The sequence below is a fragment of the Mesoplodon bidens genome (genome assembly GCF_964165515.1).
Source record: "Mesoplodon bidens genome assembly, chromosome: 18".
Taxonomy (NCBI): domain Eukaryota; kingdom Metazoa; phylum Chordata; class Mammalia; order Artiodactyla; family Ziphiidae; genus Mesoplodon; species Mesoplodon bidens.
In genome coordinates this window covers 12,808,613-12,830,134 of record NC_138175.1, presented here as the reverse complement: position 1 = coordinate 12,830,134, position 21,522 = coordinate 12,808,613, and the positions used below count along the sequence as shown (strand labels likewise).

The 21,522-nt window shown below is 45.1% G+C and overlaps 1 protein-coding gene across 2 annotated transcripts; it reads left to right on the top strand.

Moving 5' to 3' along the window:
* Positions 1–123: 123 nt before the first annotated feature.
* Positions 124–21,213, top strand: GABARAPL2 (GABA type A receptor associated protein like 2). 2 transcript variants are annotated; one of them, XM_081217470.1, is made up of 4 exons: positions 124–268; positions 599–654; positions 1,797–1,969; positions 21,067–21,213. In XM_081217470.1, exons 1-4 carry the CDS (start codon positions 235–237, stop codon positions 21,146–21,148), a joined length of 345 nt encoding a protein of 114 aa, XP_081073596.1. In that variant the 5' UTR covers positions 124–234; the 3' UTR covers positions 21,149–21,213. The 2 variants fall into 2 exon arrangements, with proteins under 2 accessions (XP_081073596.1, XP_081073595.1); XM_081217469.1 differs by lacking the exon at positions 21,067–21,213 and adding an exon at positions 11,120–11,728.
* Positions 21,214–21,522: the final 309 nt, after the last annotated feature.

The window sequence follows — 21,522 nt, the reverse complement described above, 5'->3', positions numbered from 1 at the left end:
TTGACATGCGGCCCCGCCCCTTGACATGCGGCCCCGCCCCTTGGCGCGGCGACCCCCCCGAGCGGCGCCGGAAGCTCCGCCCCCTGCAGGTTGCTAGGCTCCGGCAGCCGGAAGTCCCGCCTGCCGTGTAGTCGCCGCCGCCGCCGCCGTCGCCGTCGTTGTTGTTGTGGTTGGTGCGCTGAGCTCCGCGGCTCCGAGAGCCGGCTGCATCCTTTCCTCGCTGCCGCCGCCGCCATGAAGTGGATGTTCAAGGAGGACCACTCTCTGGGTAAGCGCTTGGCCATTGGCCCCGCCGTGGGGGTGGGGCGGCGGGTGGGCCCCCTCCCCCACTCGGGCCGCTCTGGGCTGGGCCAGGCGGGGCGGATGCCGCACTCTGGGCTTGGGTCGCCGAGGTCCCGGCACCCCGGGCGGCTGCCCACCCACCCCGCGCCGACCTCTGCGGGACCTTCCGGAGCCAGTGGACCGGGGACCGAGGTTGCCGGGACGTCTGAACGAGGACCTGGGGCGTGCGCAGGTCACGGTGGGGAGGAGGGCCGGGGGCTCGGGAACCGGCCGGCCGGTCGGGCCCGACAGTCAGCCCGGTGCGTTTCTCCCATAGAACACAGATGCGTGGAATCTGCGAAGATCCGAGCGAAATATCCCGACCGGGTTCCGGTGAGTGGACTCCCCGCCCCCTCACCTCGCTGTCACCCCTGCTGTTTAGGACCCGTGATAGGGCCCCAGGCCATTCAACAGTTGACAAGTTTAGATTCCAGTCCCAGTTATAGTAGCAGATGGGCCAGACTGGGTAAGGGACCAGCTGGGGCCGGGCGTGAGGGGCTTGAGTTGATGCTGTTCAGGATGCCTCAGTGCTGAATCTCCTGATCTAGGCCAACAAGCTGTCTGCAGCCTCTGGGCTTCCCTAGACAATTATGTAATAAAAGATGTTCTAGGACAGGGCAACAGGTCACAGCCACTTTTGGGAATGGTGGTGGAGGGAGACTTTCACTTTGGTCTTGGAAGTGGTACTTTAGTCTCAGAACATTGATCTTTAACTTGGAGCCTCCATCTTTGCCTGACTTCTAGTTCCGTTTTCTCACTCTGATCTTGACATCCTTTCCTGACCAAAAAAAATCTGAGAAGCCACTTCTAGTGGCTTGTGTTTAATCAATGATACTTATCCTGTATTTATCCCATGGTAGGGGAGATAGTTTCTGTAACCCTTATTTAATAAGGACATCCAGGCCTGTTATTGTAGCTTATTGCTTGTGAACAGTTCCTTTGGGGAGGGGGCAGGAGGGATAAATTTGAAACTTAGTTCAGAGAGAAGCAACAGGCCGAATGAAGAGCTTCGTTCTTGGCTGGCTGGGCTTGCCAGTCATCGCCATTAGTCCATCCATTCTCATTTTCTGTGTTCCTTGAGATCTTAATTCCCCTGTAGTGTGAAGGCAGATCCATTCTGTGGTCCAGCCTGGAGTAACAGGCTGTAGAGGAAACCCTCACCAGATATTTTTGAGTCTGCCCAGACAAAATGTTGAAAAGCTTTGTAGTGAGGGCTGTGTTTCTCTTATGCATGCTGAGATCAGGGATGAGAAATATAGTTGACCACAGAAAAGCACTTACCGTTTCCCTATAACACATTTATATCAGTGCTTAACCTCCAGAGTGTGTGGTTTATTAAATCAGGGGCATATTTTCTCATGTTATGCAGTTTCCTAAACACCTCCTTGCCCACACACTGTTCATCAGCTCTCCAACAATGCAGGGCCAGAGCCTCACGTTAGAAATCTAGTCCTGACCTTTCTTTGCTTTCGCAGGTGATTGTGGAAAAAGTCTCAGGCTCTCAGATTGTTGACATTGACAAACGGAAGTATCTGGTTCCATCTGACATCACTGTGGCTCAGTTCATGTGGATCATCAGGAAAAGGATCCAGCTTCCTTCTGAAAAGGCAATATTCCTGTTTGTGGATAAGACAGTCCCACAGTCCAGGTGAGAGCTGTTTACTGGTATTGGCCATCTGCTTGATTGCTTACAGAACTCAAAACTTTGGAGGTCTGAAAACTCTTAGAGGTCCTGACGAGAAATCTGATTTTTGTGCTCCCTGACATCAGGAGTTCAAGGAAAACAAGAAAGGGCTTCAATAGGTGGGTGTGTGCTTTGGGTTAAAAAAAACAGAACAAGGCCTGGACTTAAATTTCATCATTTCTTTTTTTTTTTTTTAATCCTCAAACACCCAAGAATCCTTTTAAATAGTTCAGGACTTAATTAGGCTTAAGCTATCAGTAGAACTGAAGCCTCAAATGAGGTTTTCTCCAAATGATCCATGAAATAAGTCCTGTTGTTCTTCCCCAGGAGCTTGTGGTCCCTGCTGAGGCTCAGCTTCAGTTAATCAGCCTGCCTTCTTGCTCGCTTTCCAGGCTCAGCTCTGGCCACTGTGAGAGTACCCTGAGAGCAGCTGCCTGATCCTCAAGTACGTGGAAATGGCTGCTGGCCAGCAAAGGGCTCTGAGGTCTCTTTACAGACTTACACCTCTCCTGGTACCACCTGCTCTGACTTTCAGAGTAACCACCCCCTTGCTCCTGCTCTTGTGCTGCCTGGAAGCAATCTTTGGGATAACTTGGGGCCTGAATCTAGGCAGGGGCATTACAGTTCCCTTCTAGGTAGTTGACAGTCTGGCTTTAGTCCTCTGTGGAAAGAGGAAAATTTTCTGGCTCAGTCTGTATCCCTGGTCAGTCCTTTCCTGTTACTGATTTGAGTACTTCTAGGCCCCTCCTCTGAATGTGAATTCCTGGCTGTGTCTCATCTTAGTGACCCAAACTAGGTTTCATTTGTTATCCCCCCCAAAATAGTACTTCTGAAGCTAAGGCTTTAAGAAATCCTGGGAATTAGCCCAGTGTGGCCAAAATATGTTTCTTTTGAAAATCCTTGAAAGCTCCAGAAGAGGCCTAAGCCAAATTCTGGTCCTTTTCCTATGAAAGGTAGACAACTCTGGCTACTTTTTGGTCTGATTTTCTCTTTCCCAGTCTCTACCACCTCCACCTCTTGGTGTTTGGCAGAGGATAAGGGAGAAATGGAAGGTTCTTCCGTTAGGCCAAGGTTCTGCCTGAGGAGACAGGCCAGGTCCTGCCTAATGGGTGCCATTGGTCTGCTTACAGCTGTAGCTCAGGAAGCTGCGGTGTTGCCAGGGGTGATCTGGTCATCCCATTGGGCTCTCCCAGCCTTCCTTCGCAGGCCTCTGGGCAGCGTGGTGCTAGGCACACTCTTCACCAGGGAAGGCTGGTGAAGCCCTGGGCATCTGTGGTCACTCTCCGCTTCCCTTCAGGTAGTGGGGGAGGTAAATCATGCCACCTGCAACTTCTGCAACTCCTTGGCGGCCTTATGTTTTCTCCTTCCCAGTGGTGGCTTCTTATGGGAGGAAGTAGGTGACTAGGACCTGTGGCATTGAGTTTTATTTTCCTTGATTCTAATCCTCTGATACTTCTTGAAAGAAATGAAGCAGGCTTCTGGAGACATTAAGATTACATTATCTAGCAATTAAAATGGCTGCAGATTTTAACTAATGCCCTCTCCCCCATTATCCCTGAAATATAAATAGAATTGGAAATGAAAAGTGATTCTCAGGGCAGCAGAGGCTGCTTCAGGGCCATTTTCTAAGTTTTATTTGCCTTTCCAACCTGGTAAGAATCCTCCCTGAAACAGATTACACCAGTGACCCAAGTCACTAACCAGCCCCTCTGCCCAGGCTCTTCAGCGCCTTTGGACCCAGTTAATGACTTCCTGCCCCATATTTGATGTACCAGTTCTTTGTTTGTTTGGGGGTTTTATTCTTAAAAACAAATTTGCTTATAAACAAAAGAGGCATGTGACATCATTGGCCTTTATGCAACTGATGGCTGCACTAACAAAATTGCCAGTCTCCTTCCTAAAGCTACTGTTTGACTCAGTGTTGCCATTTCCTCCCCAAGGCAGTAGCAGCCTCTTTTGTAGCACTTTTCAGCCTCCTTAGGGAAGCATGGAGCCTCCTTTAACCTTCATTCAGCCAGTGCTTGCAGCCTTTGGAGAGTGGCTGGGGAAATCAGAGTTGAGAAAGGAGGAGCCCTCCCCCATACCATAACAGACAGCTCTACACAAGGATAACTTACGTCTGAGGCTGAGCGAAAGTAACTTCATTTATTCCTGCCTTGGAGCGGAACTTTGGGAGAGTGTTCTGGAACACAGGTGACCATCATGTAAAATAACGTGATTATTGTTTGAGTAGTTAGTATTAAATATTGATTCTAGAATTAGAGACAGAAGCAAGTCTCTAAGAGTTTTACTTCCAAAATTCTGAGTTCTCTTTTTTTAAAAAAGGGAGATCTCAACTTCCTTTTCCCATTTCCCATTGAAAAGTTGAATTCTCTGCCTAGGAGCTTGCATCCAGAATTGGGCCAGAAACGAAGGGAAAACTATGCCTTGGTGCAGACAGGACTTGAGAAAGAATATCAGTGTATGTTTCCCAGTCACAGCTTTAGAGGGGAACCCAGACCTGGCAGTGGTGCCCACCTTTGGTCTTTGTTTAGAGCACAGATAAGAGTCTTCTTAATCCCCTGTCTAAAATAGAAACAGGAGTATATTATTAAATAAAATATATCTAAGATGTTATAACTTGGGAATGTTACATTGGGAAATCCGTGCTGTTTAAGATTATGGTGTTTAGTTGCTCCTGGCTCTTAAAGAGGTACTAAGTAAAAGAAGTTGTGATGTCTTACAGTCCAAACTTCATTTAGAAACGTGCTTACATTAAGCACATTTGATCATTTCTGGGTAAATACCTCTTCAAGAGCAGGGTTTATCTTAACAGTGGAATAGAGTTTATTTATATCAGAGAAAAATCTGATAAAAGGAATAAGCAGTAGTTAATTTTTGTATTTTAGAAGCTTGGGCAGCCTTTAGGGCCATGTTAACTTTCACTCTGAGGCCCGTGCCTTTCCAGGATCCACAGCAGTGTCCGTTGTCCTCCCAGTTCACCCCACCCACCCTCCCCCTGCTGGGAAAGAGATAAATCCAGATCCAGTGGAAGCACGTGGGGCGCAAAGCAGATGGATGGCCGGGTGGCCCATCAGCCCAGCCAATTCCTGAGTCAGGCTGGATCCCACAGCCTCCACAGCCTGACCTTGGTTGGGGCCAAGGGAAGGTTGTGCAGGGATAGGGCATCCACACAGTTCTAGGTCAGCCTCCCCCAGTTCGTAGGCTGTTGAGCAGCTTGAAACTAGTTTGCCCTCAGCAGCATGGCCATTCCTGGATGTGGATCCTTCTGCAAAGTGCCTTTATTATTGGTTAGTTTGTCTAGACCTGTTTGATCTTGAATGGAAGTGTAGGGGACAGGGTTTTAGGGGGCAATTTAGGTTCATTTCACTCAGTACTTCAGGGTCCCACTATATCTTTAGCTTGGCTCCATGGCTTAAATCTGCCACTGGCTTTCCCATTTCTTTCCTTGTCAGACGCAGAGCTTGAAGGTGACAGTCCCCCACCACCACTGCTCAGCAGCCTCCTCCTTGGATGAGTGTCTCTTTGCTTTCAGATCCTCTGGTGCTCCAGTAGTGGCCCACATGGTGCTGTGTGGCTTGGGCCTCTGTGAATTCTGAGCGGGGAGCCCGACTTTTCAGAGGTGTACAGAACTTGTCCTAAAGGAACACACCGGCCTTCTGCTGTACACTGCCTGCTGAAAAGGGGCACGTTTTGCATCCCTGCCCTTCCACTTGGCTATTCTTTTTTTTTTTTTTTTTTAATTATTTTGTGTCCCTCATGACTTTTTTTTAAAGAGGGCTCTTTTTTAAATAATTTAATTTAATTTATTTATTTTTGGCTGTGTTGGGTCTTCATTGCTGTGCGCGGGCTTTCTCTAGTTGTGGTGAGCAGGGGCTACTCTTCGTTGTGGTGTGCGGGCTTCTCATTGGAGTGGCCTCTCTTGTTGCGGAGCACGGGCTCTAGGCGCAGGGGCTTCAGGAGTTGTGGCACATGGGCTCAGTAGTTGTGGCTCGTGGGCTTAGTGGCTCTGTGGCATGTGGGATCTTCCCGGACCAGGGCTCAAAGCCGTGTCCCCTGCATTGGCAGGCAGGTTCTTAACCACTGTGCCACCAGGGAAGCCCTTGGCTCTTCTTTTTTTTCTTCTTCTTTTTGGCTTGGCAACCTGCACGCCCCTCCACGAGAACCGAGCCCGACCCAGCATGGCCTTGAGCGCTGCCGCCGCACCAGACCCTCCCTCCCGCTTTCCCTCCCACCGCCCGGGACCCAGCTCTCCTCCTGCTGCCTTAGCCGTCAGCGACAGCAACACCCTCTCCTCCCCTCCCGCGGCTCCCCGCGCCAGGTCGCCGCACCAGACAGCGGGTAACCGCCTTGGCTATTCTTTTAATGGGACTTTTTTTTTCTTTTTAATGTATTTTATTATTTTTGGCTGCATTGAGTCTTCATTGCTGCATGTGGGCTTTCTCTAGTTACGGCGAGCGGGGACTACTCTTGGTTGCGGTGCACGGGCTTCTCATTGCGGTGGCTTCTCTTGTTGCGGAGCATGGGCTTTAGGCCCGTGGGCTTCGGTAGTTGTGGCTTGTGGGCTCAGTAGTTGTGGCATGCGGGCTCTAGAGCGCAGGCTCAGTAGTTGTGGCGCATGGGCTTAGTTTCTCCATGACATGTAGGATCCTCCCAGACCAGCGCTCGAACCCATGTCCCCTGCATTGGCAGGCGGATTCTCAACCACTGTGCCACCAGGGAAGCCCCTTAATGGGACTTTTTAAAAAAAGTATTTTTAAACTATATTTGTAGCCCTGCTCTTTTTTGGCTCCAGACCAAGTTATTCTGACTCTGTATGTGTGTGGCCTGATCCCACAAGTGCTGTGTTTGAATTATACTGTACAGATGCGCCAGTCTTCTTTCTCGTCACCTAGGGAGCCTTGGAATCAGGCGTTCAGTCACGGGCTGCTGACTGGAGCATTTAGCTCCCAGTGTTGAGCATTGTCAGTTTTCACGTTCCTGCCCAAGGGGATACCCTGAGTATTAGGACATGGTGCTACTGCCAACTAAATAGAGTTTCCACATGACACTGCGTGGCAGAGAAAAGGAGAACAGCGAAAGGGCTCTTAAAATCATTAGGCACAGCCATCTAATTGTAAAATTACAGGATCTGAAGGACCTGCTGCTCAATGTGTGATACAGAAGCTGGCGGCAGGGCTTCCCTGGTGGCGCACTGGTTGAGAGTCCGCCTGCCGATGCAGGGGACGTGGGTTCGTGCCCCGGTCCGGGAAGATCCCACATGCCGCGGAGCGGCTGGGCCCGTGAGCCATGGCCGCTGGGTCTGTGTGTCCGGAGCCTGTGCTCCGCAATGGGAGAGGCCACGATAGTGAGAGGCCCGTGTACCACGCAAAAAAAAAAAAAAAGAAAAACTTAGAAGCTGGCAGCAGTGGCCTTCCCTGGGAATTTGTTAGATAGAAATGTAGAATCTCACCCTTGACCCAGACCTTCAGAATCAAAACAGGCACTTTAACAAGATATCCAGGTGATTCCCTATGCATGTTTGTATGTGTGAGAAGTGCTATTCTAAGGGAGGTCTTCACAGAAGGTACAAGAACGCTGACATTAGGTCATTAGATCTAGTTGTGTATTCGCATGGAGGCAGCACAACTTGGTGGAAAGAATGTCTCCTAGCTTTGTGACCTGGCATGAATTAGTTAACCTCTCTGTGCCTCACTTTTTTTAAAAAAATTAATTAACTTACTTATTTATTTTTGGCTGTGTTGGGTCTTCGTTTCTGTGCGAGGGCTTTCTCTAGTTGTGGCGAGCAGGGGCCACTCTTCATCGCGATGCGCGGGGCCTCTCACTATCGCGTCCTCTCTTGTTGCGGAGCACAGGCTCCAGACGCGCAGGCTCAGTCGTTGTGGCTCATGGGTCTAGTTGCTCCGCGGCATGTGGGATCCTCCCAGACCAGGGCTCGAACCCGTGCCCCCTGCATTAGCAGGCAGACTCTCAACCACTGCGCCACCAGGGAAGCCCTGTGCCTCACTTTTATTATCTGAACTATGGATTATGATTGTACCTGCCTCCTAAGATTGTTCTGAGGGTAAAGAGTTAAGACATGTAATGCACTTAAAACAAGTGCTTGGCACATAGTGTTTGCTATTGTAATTAGAATTTTTATGATCAGCCTTTATAGCTGCTAGGGCACTGTTAAATTTATAAACCCAAGTTTTACTTAAAAGACAATGGAATCTGAAGACAGAAAGCCACATGATTATGGGTCCTCCTCCCCCAACCCCGTCAGAGTCTCAGAGCCTGCCTTAGACAGTAGTCGTTCCGTGGTCATTGTTCACTGCAGACAACGTTCAGAGTCTGGGGTTTATAAAGCTCCTCAAGTATTTCTAACTCAGCAGCACGATTTAGAATCACTGCCCTTGGGCTTGTAACTTGCTAGGAGAAGAGCAGAACTTAGTCTGGCAGATGGAACCAAACTTGACATAGGCATCAAGGTGTGGCTGCCGCCTTTGAATTGCACACAGTGTCTGCTCCTTCCAAATCCCTTCGGTAGTGATAGTGGGGAGACTGTAGTTCAGGTCTTACCAAGGTCACCCTGGACACTTGTACCAAGCGGGGCAAGAGAGTTGTGGCAATAGCGGTAGCTGTTTTCCCCTTTGCCTCATTCTGAGGATTCTCAGGGAAAAGCTGGGTTCCTCAGGGCATTCCTAACCACCAGGGTAAAAGTCTCCTTGAGAGACCCCGCTACTTGTTCAAGCCCTTTGCTACTTGCTGGCTCTTCACTCCACTTCCTGGCTCACTCTACTTCCTAATCCCATGCTTTTAAAGATAAGCATCTCCAAAACAAACAAAGACAAGCATCTCTCCCTCTGGCAAAGGGATTGTTTCTCAACTTGGCTGCATATGGAATCATCTTGGGCATTTTATTTATTTATTTATTTATTTATTTTTGGCTGCCTTTGGTCTTTGCTGCTGCGCAGGGCGGGCTTTCTCTAGTTGCGGTGAGCGGGGGCTACTCTTCGTTGTGGTGCGCAGGCTTCTCATTGCGGAGGCTTCTCTTGTTGCGGAGCATGGGCTCTAGGCGCACAGGCTTCAGTAGTTGTGGCATGTGGGCTCAGTAGTTGTGGCGCACGGGCTTAGTTGCTCTGTGGCATGTGGGATCTTCCCGGACCAGGGCTCGAACCCGTGTCACCTGAATTGGCAGGCGGATTCTTAACCACTGTGCCACCAGGGAAGTCCCCATCTTGGGCATTTTAAAACTTACTGATGCCTGGGTCCTACCTCCAGAGATTCTGATTTAATTGGTCTGGGGTGGGGCATGTCTTTCAAGCTCCCCATTGTTTCTGCTGTGCAGCTGAGGTTGAGACCTACCACCCACCACAGGTGTTCTCATGGGCACGGGTTCCTCCCTCTGCCCGCTGCCCCCCAAGTCCTCACATGTTCCAGGGCAGTGTGGTCAATAGAAATGGCATGTGAGCCACATATGCAATCTAAAATTCTCTAGTAGCCACATTAAAAAAGAAAAACAGGTGAAGTTAATTTTAATAGTATATTGTTTTATCTGGTATATCCAAAGTGGCATCATTTCAACATGTAGTCAAAATTGAGATATTTTACATTATCTTTTTTTTTCATACTCTGATACTTTGAAGTCTTGTGTATGTTTTACACTTACAGCACATAGCGATTCACATGAGCCACATTTCAAGTGCTGAATATAGTGGTGACTGCATTGGGCAGCAGAAATACAGGACATTTCTATCACAGGAGAAACTTCTAGTGGACAGTGCTGTTTCAGGGAGTCCTTATTTTACAAATTCCAGTTAGATCCTTGCAGGAAGCACGATTTTATTGTACAAGATGCCAGTGACAGGCCATTTTGTATTCATACTCATCCACTCCTACATTATTACTAGTTCTCATCTACCCACACAGCCGAACCAGCTAAGCTTGAAAATGGGCAGGAAGAGTAGGAAAGGAGAAAAACTCCCCTTTATAAATGTGGTCTGCATTCCTGTTTACATGGTGGTCCCATACAGCTGCCAGGAGCAAAGCAGCAGCGTGGGGCAGTCAAGCACCAGCTTGAGGCCTCCGACCCCTCTTTATCTACCCTCTGGCCGTTGTTCTCCTGAGTCCTGCATTTAAGCATCTGTTAAGACCTGTCCAGGCTTAGTGACCTCTGTCATCTCGGCCGGCTCTCAGACTGCTTTGTCAGTGCTGGTACTGGTTGACCCCACCACGCATGGTCATGCTGAGGTTTAGCACATGTCTGCACCTCCTGCTTATCTCTAATAGAGCAGTCATGTGGCTAGAGCTCACCTGGGGCTCCAGGTGTTATTAGTCTTACTCTGGAGCCAGTGCACCTCAGCTTCATGGCAGAGAACTAGATTAGGTCTCCCCTGCTGCAGTCTGTTTTACTGCTGAGGGAAAGCCAGCTCTCCCACCCACACATGTTTAGTTTGAGCAATATCTGTTTCTGGAGGGTTCTTAGGAAGCTTGGGCAAGACTTCTTTGGATCCCAGATATAATATGAGAGCTTTTTGCGTTACATGTGAGGAAAGTAACTTCCCTTCGATGACGCCAATGCAGATCTCTGGGGCACAGGGTTTCTGGCGGGCGAACTTCCACAGGAATCAGCCCACTCATTCTTTATCATGTTGGGTATGAATTATAAATCTTCAAATAGACCAGCCCTGAGGAGAGGAAAGCACAAGTCCTCTTCCTTACCTTTGTCTCTCACCCACACAGGGATGGGCCTCTTAGACTCTTATTTTACTTATTAGCTTTTCTCCCTTGCCCCCCTACCCCCACATTCAGAAAGCATTGTGAGAGCACTAACCAGTACTAACCAAGCACATCCACCCTAGGAACTAGAGCTGGCTTCTGAAGGAATACCTTGGTGTGAGGGTGAGTCAAATGGCCTTGCCTCGGGACAAGAGGATGGAGGTTGATTCTAGTCTTATCTACTGATTCCCAGAGAATTACTTTTTATCACCTACCACCAAAGGTGTGACAGAGAGTAGCTAGTTTAAGTAGTGAAATTCCTTATCCTCAAGCTCAAGCCATCTTTCTCCCTACACCGTAGACTCAGTAATCAAACCCAATTCTCAATGTTGTTTTTTGTTTTTCTCTTTCAAGCCTAACTATGGGACAGCTTTACGAGAAGGAAAAAGATGAAGATGGATTCTTGTATGTGGCCTACAGTGGAGAAAACACTTTTGGCTTCTGAGGGCCAGTGCTGGGCTAGGTGCACCATTCCTGCTTGTGTATCTTGTAAATAGCTGGCCATTTTCAGTTACTATACCAGAACCTCTTAACATAGACCTATCAGTGCATTTGTAACTGGATTTATTTCTTAATATATTGGAAGGTTTTGTTTCCTTAGACTAGTAAATTATCATACAGAGTTTTATTTTGAGTTTTTCTTTTTGTGCACTGTCCTCATGGCTATACTCTCCAGGGAACTTGTTCCTCTGGGAATCTTATTTAACAAAGATATTTCCATATTGAAGTGAGGTAGGTGGGAATTAAAATGAAAGGGAGGGAGATGATGCATTTATTCTCGATTATGTTTGAAGTGTTAGATGGCTAAGTATTAAAAGCATCCAAATTAAATCCTTAGCAATCAGAACACTTGCTTCATTAGATTTTGCCAACTGCCAATCATGTTGGACTGAGCTAATCTGTTCCTCTTTCTGAAACTGTTAAGGTAAATAATTAACAATAAAACTTCCTCTTATAAAGGCATTGCAGTGTGACCATGTCCTTTATTCACCTTCTTATAAATGGGTCAGAGAAGTAGCTCCTACATCTGCCAGGCTAGGAGGAGGATTTGTGGGGCCCATAGCAGCACAGCTGGGCACAGAAAGCAGTGGCCTGTGTCATGAGGAGGGAACTTTTTTTTTTAAGTGGTTAATATATTCACATGGTTCAGATGTCAAGTCTCTCTAAAAAGGTATACATCGAGACGTCCTTCTCCCACCACTGTTTTCTGATTACCCTAACCCTCCACTTTTGGGGAAACTACTTGTACTGGCATCTTGTTTCTTCTCAGAGTTTGGTTTTGGAAGTTCAATTAAATATGAATATATGTCCAAAATGTTTTTTTCTTATACAAAAGAGAACACATTATATCTATACTTAAGTACATTGCTTTTTTTTTAAACAGTATATCCTAGTGATCTTTCCATATCAGTTCATAGAAAGCCTTTTAATTTATTTTAGTATTGCATTGTATGGATATATCATTATTACTGAAACTGAACAGGACCCTGTGGGGCTCCTGGGCACAGAAGCCTTTCCGTGTTCCCCGTTTCTTGTAGGGAATAGACTCCAGCCTCCATGACCTTCCCTGAGTTCCAAAGGGCAGATTCAAACAGTTGCTAATCAGGGAAGGGAGGGGATGCAGAGACAAGGTGGTAGGAGCACCAAGAAACAGTGTAGCCTTGGGGCAGGGTCCTGGTTCCGGGTCAAGGGGTATATATAACACCTTTGAGCTCTTTACAGAACTAAAACTCCCAACAAATGGAAGATGTTAGCATTCTTCATTCCAGAGAAGACCACCTGAGGCCAGATTAAAGGAACCAGAGAAGCTTATCAAGAGACCATCTGAGGCCTGGGACTGCCCTGGTGGTCCAGTGGCTAAGACTCCTTGCTCCCAACGCAGGGGACCTGGGTTCGATCCCTGGTCAGGGAACTAGATTCCCCCGTGCCTCAACTAAAGATCCCACGTGCCGCAACTAAGACCCAGTGCAGCCAAATAAATAAATATTTTTTAAAAAAGAGAGAGACCACCTGAGGCCAGATTAAGGGAAACAGAGAAGCTCAGTAGGAGGAGACCACCTGAGGCCAGATTAAAGGGATGCAGGCCCTGCACACACCCTGATCTTATGGGCAACTCTGCCCATTGCTATAAAACTACTCACCAAATCCCCCCGGGGTTGGGATACACAGTTTTTGAGGCACGAGCCCACTGTGTCCCCCTTTGCTTGGCAAAGCAATAAAGCTTTTCTGCTTCACCCAAAACTCCTGTCTCCGAGATTGAATGCAGCACTGGTGCACAGAGGCTGAGTTTTCAGCAACATTCCTAACTAGTGCCCTATTAACGGCATTTGGGTGGTTTGCAGTCATTTACTATTACATACCGTGTTGGAATGATAACCATACACGTATAGCTTGTATATGTACCTGCATTCATGGTGCTGCTTTACAACCACTGTCTGCAAATGACGATTCAGATTTTTCCAGGCCATACATTTTATGATTTCTCACAAATTAGATGTGTAGGCTTGCCACTACACAGATGCATCTAAAAGGAAATGCTTATTTACTTCTCTAAGTCTTCCCCAGACAGACTGTGGCTGGATGCTAAAGCCATTACACAGATCATCAGAATAAAGAAACCAGGTGTCATCCAGGGATCTAAGAACATGTAGTTAAAATGACTGTCCGGTTTTCTACTGGGGAAGGAACAAAGAGATTTAACTTCATCTTTACCTAATTATGTAAGCAATCCCTCCAGGTACTCTACTAATGTCAGCTTTCCAGATGGGATCAGAAAGCCAACTGTTTTTCTTTTAAAAGTAGTTTAGGGCCTCCCTGGTGGCGCAGTGGTTGAGAGTCCGCCTGCCGATGCAGGGGATACGGGTTCGTGCCCCGGTCTGGGAGGATCCCATATGCCGCGGAGCGGCTGGGCCCGTGAGCCATGGCCGCTGGGCCTGCGCATCCGGAGCCTGTGCTCCGCAACGGGAGAGGCCACAACAGTGAGAGGCCCGCATACCGCAAAAAGAAAAAAAAAAAAAAAAAAAAAAAAAAAGTAGTTTATAGTTAGCATTTATTGAGCACTCACTAGCTATACCAGATAATTTACATACATGTTGCAATTAATCTTCAAAAAGCCCTTACGAGATAGTGTCATTCTTGCAGCCAGCCACACTGCTACTGAGTGGCAGAACTGAGACTCCAAACTTGAGATTTAAGAGAAAAGACATAGCTGGCAGTGTCATTTTGTGATTTTTTTGGTTCTGTTTACAGTGTGTCTCACACTGTGCTAGACACTGGGGAAAATATGAATAAAGCATTACCCACTACTCCAGGAGCTTACAGTCTGGTGGTAACCAATACATAAACAATTACAAAGCACTGTTCTAAGTGGTATATAGAAAGTATTATTGGAACAGAGGAGAGAATAACTGTTACCTATAAAAACTATTAAAGCAGCCTTATTTGTAATATCAGTCAATAAAAGTGGATTTGTTAATATTGCTTTTAAAATGCAACAGATGAGTGAAGGTTTTTTTTTAAAAAAGGGAATTCCTTGGCAGTCCAGTGGTTAGGACTCCACGCTTTCACTGCTGAGGGCCTGGGCTCAGTCCTTGGTCGGGGAACTAAGATCCCACAAGCCATGCAGTGTGGCCAAAAAAAAGTTGCACGTAATCTCTCCCGACTCTAGTCTGTAACAGACACTAGTAAGATTTTACAGACGAATTTTATCAAACTATGTAAGGAAACTTTAATCCTTTCTTTAAATTTCAGAGATTAGGAAAAGGGAATAATCAAAAATTAATTTTGAGACAAAATCTCAATGGCCAAAACTTTATGAGAAAAATTATACATTGATCTCATCAACATAGAAAAATCCTAAATATTAGTAAATAAAATTCAGTAGTATACCAAAACAATCAAGACCAGGTAGCGCTTAGCCCAAGAATGGGTTATATAGTTCATCATTATGTCTATTAATAAAACACCAAATTTAACAACGGAGAATGTAGGGCTGTATCCCGCAGGCCTTCAAGGCCTGTACTTGCCCAGCCTCAGACTGAAGAAAGAGCCCAGAGTCAGTGACAGAGACATCAGTGGTTTAATGGATAGGGGATCTTACACGTCCGGAGCAAAAGGGTCCTGCAGTGACACTCCACTGTGGATGGCAGACAGCAGGCAGGACATGGCAGAAGTCCAGGGAGCTGTGGGGGCGGGGGAGGGGGGAAGGTTACCTGTTACGGGGGAACTGATGTCAGGTTGGCTCATCCGTTACCAGGGAAACCATCAGAGAGGCATGTCCCTCATAGCCCCTTTGATAAAACTAGCAGGGTGAGCTGTTTTGATTTAAAAATTAGAAGAATCACTAGCTGGGGGCAAGTACATAGGCATTTACTGATTAGGCTCTCTGATTAAGAGGGAAGGTCAGCCATGTGAGTAGGATGTAGGTGAAGCAGGGACTGGTCAAGCAGGGGATGTACAGAGAGCAAGAGAACAAGCCATCCTGGGTGGCCTGATCACATAGCAAAAACTATACGTTCATGTCATAGATGAAGGGAAAGCACCTGAAACAACTCAAAACCTATTTATAGTTTTTTATTTTTAAACTTCTTAGCAAATTAAGATTTCTTTAATTTGATAAAGGGTATTCATAAAAACTCTATAGCAAATATGTACATTAGTATATAAAGCTATGGTGAGTAAAGCAGTGTGGTACTGACAATGGGATAGACAAATACTTTAATGGAACAGAACCCAGAAATAGATCTGTGTATAAAACATGTTAGAGGTGGCATGACAAGTCATCAGGGAAATGATGAACCAGTTAACAAATGGGACTGCAGCAATTAGTTACTTATATGGTAAAATTTCAGAGGCATTCCTATTAAAAACAGGAACTAAAAAAGGAAATCTGAAGGGTGAACTTTATGGTATGTGAATTATATCTCAATGAAGCTGTTGAAGTCTGCTATCAGTGCTTTTACTCAACTTTGTCCTGGCTTAAAACGAATATAATGAGAGGAAATGTAAATGAGAGGCATAAGAATCAGGAAGACCAAACCATAATATACAGACAGTGATAATCCACATAGAAAAATCTAAGAGAATCTATACAAATTAGAATAAGAAAGTTCTCCACAGTTGCTAGATACAAGATCAGTGACAAATATTGATGATGTTTCTACACACCATTTGTAACCAGTTAGGGAATATTACAGGAAAAAATTTCATTCTCAATAGGAGCAAAATGTATAAGTGCATAGGAATAAACTTAATGTAAGATACACTAATATACCATATTCCAGGCTGAGAACATCCAATATGGTAAAGATGCATATTGCCTCCAGGTTAATCTGTGAGTTTAATGCAATTTCAATAAAAATACCAATCAGGTATGTGTGTGTATGTGTGGAATCTGATAATTGATGGTAAAATCCATGTAGGAGAGCAAAAGCCAAGAATAACCAAGAAGTTTTCAGAAAAACAGGCCAGGGAGATTTGTGTTAGCAGTAATTAAGTAATTAAGACTGTGCCATATGGCAAAGAGACAGACACATAAACCAGGGAACACAACAGAAACCCAGAAACAGATCCATGTTTAAAACAAAGCTGTATTTTGGGAATTCCCTGGCAGTCTAGTGGTTAGGACTCTGCACTTCCACTGCAGGGGGCATGGGTTCGATCCCTGGTCCGGGAACTAAGATCCCGCAAGCTGCGTGGCCGAAAAAAAAAAAAAAAAAAAAAAAAGGCAGTACTTTAAAGTATCTGGCGTGAAAAATCAAAGGGGAAATGATGAACTAGTTAATCCATTATTTAAAATTGGTTATATATACATGAAAATAGATTCCTATATTATATAATAGGATTATAAAATAAATTCAAGGTGAATTAAACATCTAAAGCTGGAAAAGCAAAACTTTAAAAAGAACGAAATAATGCCATTTGCAGCAACATGGATGGACCTGGAGATTATTATACTAAGTGAAGTAAGCCAGACAAAGACAAATATCACGTGATACCACTTACGTGCTGAATCTAAAAAAATAAAAAGTGATACAAATGAATTTATTTACAAAACAGAAACAGACTCAGACCTGGAAGACAAACTTATGGTTGCCAAAGGGGAAAGGTAAGGGGGGAGGGATAAATTGGGAGTTTGGCACTGACATGTACACACTACTATATTTAAAATAGATAACCAATAAGGACCTACTGTATAGCACAGGGAACTCTGCTCAATATTCTGTAATAACCTAACTGGGAAAAGAATTTGAAAAAGAATAGATACATGTATATATATATATATAACTGAATCACTTTGCTATACACCTGAAACTAACACAACATTGTTAATCAACTATACTCCAATATAAAATAAAAATTCAAAATAGGGCTTCCCTGGTGGCGCAGTGGTTGAGAGTCTGCCTGCCGATGCAGGGGATACGGGTTCGTGCCCCGGTCCGGGAGGATCCCACGTGCCGTGGAGCGGCTGGGCCCGTGAGCCATGGCCGCTGAGCCTGCGCGTCCGGAGCCTGTGCTCCGCAATGGGAGAGGCCACAACGGTGAGAGGCCCACGTACCGCAAAAAAAAAAAAAAAAAAAATTTAACATCTTTATTGGAGTATAATTGCTTTACAATGGTGTGTTAGTTTCTGCTTTATAACAAAGTGAATCAGTTATACATATACATATGTTCCCATATCTCTTCCCTCTTGCGTCTCCCTCCCTCCCACCCTTCCTATCCCACCCCTCTAGGTGGTCACAAACCACCTAGCTGATCTCCCTGTGCTATGACGCTGCTTCCCACTAGCTATCTGTTTTAAGTTTGGTAGTGTATATATGTCCATGCCACTCTCTCACTTTGTCACAGCTTCCCTTCCCCCTCCCCATATCCTCAAGTCCATGCTCTAGTAGGTCTGTGTCTTTATTCCCATCTTACCCCTAGGTTCTTCATGACATTTTTTTTTCTTAGATTCCATATATATGTGTTAGCATACAGTATTTGTTTTTCTCCTTCTGACTTACTTCACTCTGTATGACAGACTCTAGATCTATCACATTAAAATTTTTAAAATTATGTTTTTTATTTCCTCAATATTGAGGGCATGCTGAAAAGTTGTTTTGATATCACAAAAGATTTGTCTTATTAAATGGGAATATCACTCCACCTCTCTTTAATAAAAGGTGACCACATATATTATGGAATTTGAAAAAACTTTATAACTTTAAAGAATGAAACACTTTATTTAAACAAAATTAATAGAAGCTGCAGATTGGATGAAAATGTTTGTAACAGATATAAACCAAAAAAGAATTAATATCCAAAATAAATAAAGAACTCTTCCAATAAGACAAACAACCCAAGAGAACAATGGGCAAAGAAAAAGAATCCTTAACTTCATTCCAGTCCACTGTATATGTTGTACATGCACTAACTCTATCGAGTGCCTTTCACAAAGACTACAGTATGAATGGTGCCCCCTAGAGATGTGCAGTGTACAACCTCTACATTAAAAGATGCAGACTTGCACTATACAGTTGGTGGCCTTATGAAATGCAAAGGAAAGTAAACTCTGGTTTATCTTTTCACACTCGTCAAATTGGCTCAAGTTTCAACATATAAAATGTTAGGGAGGATATGAAACATCTGGAATCCTCATAAACTGCTGTTGTGGGTGTAAATTGGTGCCATCACACTGGAAAGCAATCTGACAATATTCAGTAGAGTTGAAGATGCAGATAACCCATGACCTAGCAAATTCCATGTCTAGGTATATATCCTAGAAATACCCCCACCCATGTACAAGAGACATGTACAAGAATGATCACTGCAACCTTGTCTATATGAGCCAAGAACTGGAAACCGACTAAATGTCTGGCAACAGGAGAACAGAAGGATAATATGTGGTATAGCCACACAAAGGAATACTATATAGCAGTTAAAATGAATGCTCTAGAACTATATATGTTTTTTTTTTTTTTTTTTTTTTTGCGGTACGCAGGCCTCTCACTGCTGTGGCCTCTCCGGTTGTGGAGCACAGGCCCCGGACGCGCAGGCTCAGCGGCCATGGCTCACGGGCCCAGCCGCTCCTCGGCATGTGGGATCTTCCCGGACCGGGGCACGAACCCGTGTCCCCTGCATCGGCAGGCAGATTCTCAACCACTGCGCCACCAGGGAAGCCCAAGAACTATATATGTTAACAAATAAACAAATAAATCTCCAAAATGGTGCTGATGAATGAGAAAAGCAAGGTGCAAAAGTATATTCAGCATATCATTTCTATAAAGTTTAAAAACATGGAAAACAATTCTAAGTATTGCTCACAGATATAAAGTTATGTAATGAAAGTATAACCATGCAGTTCAGGATGATGGTTACCTAATGGAAGGAGGGGAACAGTATCAGGGAGGGGTCAATGTGGGGTTTCAAATAGAGCTAGTCATGTCTTACTTCTCCAGAAAATAAAAACCTGAAGCAAATATAGCAAAATATTTCCTGCTGTTATTTCTTTTTATTGTTATGTTTGAACTATTGAATAACTTTAAGTTACATCAGTGAGAACAGGGGTTGGGTCCTTCTCAAAGAACAGCACACGGGTGCCTCCCATTTCTCACTCCCTTCACTCCTCAGCCCAGGAGAGGCCGGCTTCTACTTCCCTGACCCTGCGTTTGCTGAGGTTACCAAAAATAACCTTGTCCTCCCAGCTGAGGGACTGGAGGGGAACCACGAGGTCCTTAATTCTTACCTTCCTTGTCTCTCTTTCTTTTAATATATTCTACACTCCAGATTACTCCCTCTTTGAAGCTCCTAGTTGCCTTTCTCCTGATTTTCCTCTGGCCTCTTGGTCACACTCCTTCCTGTGCTTCTCCACCTACTCCTGAACTCTCCATGTTCCCCAGGGTTCAAATGACCCCCTCTCCACCCCAGAGCAGCTCCTCTTCCTGGATCCCCTTTCCTCATATACAGCACCGCCTTCCCTCCTCTCACCCACACAGGAACCTGAGAGCCATCCTCAATGCTCCCTCATCCTCATCCCCTACCGCAATCAGCCAATCAGTCTCACCAGCCTCTGCATATTTCTCAAGTCAGTCCCCTCCCAGTGGCTCCTAAAACGGTCATTTCTCTTCTTAGTATTACAGTAATCCCCCAACTGTGGTCTCCCTGCCACCATCCCTGTCCCTGACTAATCCATCCTCCTTGTTACAGAGGAGAGCGATATCGCTAAAATGCAACTTCCATCCCAATACCCTTTCCTCAAAAATCCTTTAAGTGCCAAGTCACTGGGATAAAACCATTCTCCTTTGCAGGACTTAAAAGTCCTCACCGACTTGCCCCGAGTGCCTCTGCAACCCCTCCCACACTCCCCCAGCCCAGCCACGCAGCGTTGTCATCTCTGGCCTTTGCATACGTTGATTCTCTAACTCAAATACCCTTCTCTCAAAGCTGTCCCTATGTGCGCCACCAGTTTCTCTTTGTTTGCTTCCCCTTCACCTCTGAGCAGGTATACCTGGGCCTATGAGAGCTTCCTGTGCCCCTTCCTCTCCCAAGTCGGGAATTAGACCTCTATCATGGCCATCTTTGTGTTCCCTGCAAAGTCACTTTCCCACCTTCCCTATCAGTCAAGGAGTAACAAGAGGACTAACCCCCCTCCTTGTATTTCAGGTGCACAGCACAAAGCCTGATATACTGATGGTTTCAGAAGATACATGACAGGTCTACCTGGAACTGAGAGCCTACCTAACAAGTGCTAATGCATCTTAATGTTGCAGCAGTGGCTGAAATACGTAAAATACGTACTGTAGCCACACAGAGGGTATGGGGCAGGTATGTGCACCAGGGCACCAATTCCAAAGGGGGCCCAAGCATCTCCTTCAAGGAGAATTTAGAAGGAGGCAATGTAACTGTTCTTATTCTCAAAAGCCTCACTCTTCATTAGGCTGAATGGTAGAATGCTTTAAAAAGCACAATTGGGGATTTTATTTTTTTATTTTTTTAATTTTTTTCTGGCTAGAACCTTTATTATTTCAGAAATAGGCATCCTATGTAACTTGAGGTGGGTAAGAATAGTTATTTATGGATTACTGTAGTAAATATTTGTCAGAACACCAACTATTAATAATCATACACATTTCATTCATAAGAACTTACAAAAATAACTCTTCTGTATCAAAAAACTTAGAAATGGCACAAGAGAGTTAAATAATGGTCTATGGAGGAGAGAAGGAAAATTCTGCTAGGGGAAACTCTAGTGAAGCATTTTCTCCATTACATTTTTGATTGATACAGTTCATGAAAGAAGCCTTGCTTTGCCTTCCTTTTTTTAGTGATTCCTCTGAGACGGAATGCAAGAAACTAAATCTGAGGGGGAAAACTGCTTTCATAATCTCAAGTGTAAACCACGAATAGGCTTTTCTGATAAAAGCTTTAAAGCCTGAAGAGATGAGAAAGGCAAGCATGTGTTCCTTTAAACATTTCAATAAATTTGCAAAAATATTCAGCAACTATGCACATATTGTTCGTATACTTAAAAATGCAACAATTTTCATGCTTCGAATATTTTTTCCTGAGTGTTTTAAGGATGTTTTGTTCTAGACAATTCAAAAGTAAGGCTCACACACACATAATATACAACAGGAATTCTCCGCATGATTAGCATTGTGGACTCTCCTAACAGTGTCAAACAATGAGAAGCCAAACATGATCACATCCATATCGTAAGGAGAGCCTGGAGAATCACCTATGTCTTTGTTTTCTGCTCAGTGCTTCTGATAAATTCAGCA

Coding starts and splice junctions, on each gene's coding strand:
- GABARAPL2 (XM_081217469.1), top strand. CDS start 235: ATGAAGTGGATGTTCAAGGAGGACCACTCTCTGG. Junction 269..598: donor CAAGGAGGACCACTCTCTGG/GTAAGCGCTTGG, acceptor TTTCTCCCATAG/AACACAGATGCGTGGAATCT. Junction 1,970..11,119: donor AAGACAGTCCCACAGTCCAG/GTGAGAGCTGTT, acceptor TTCTCTTTCAAG/CCTAACTATGGGACAGCTTT.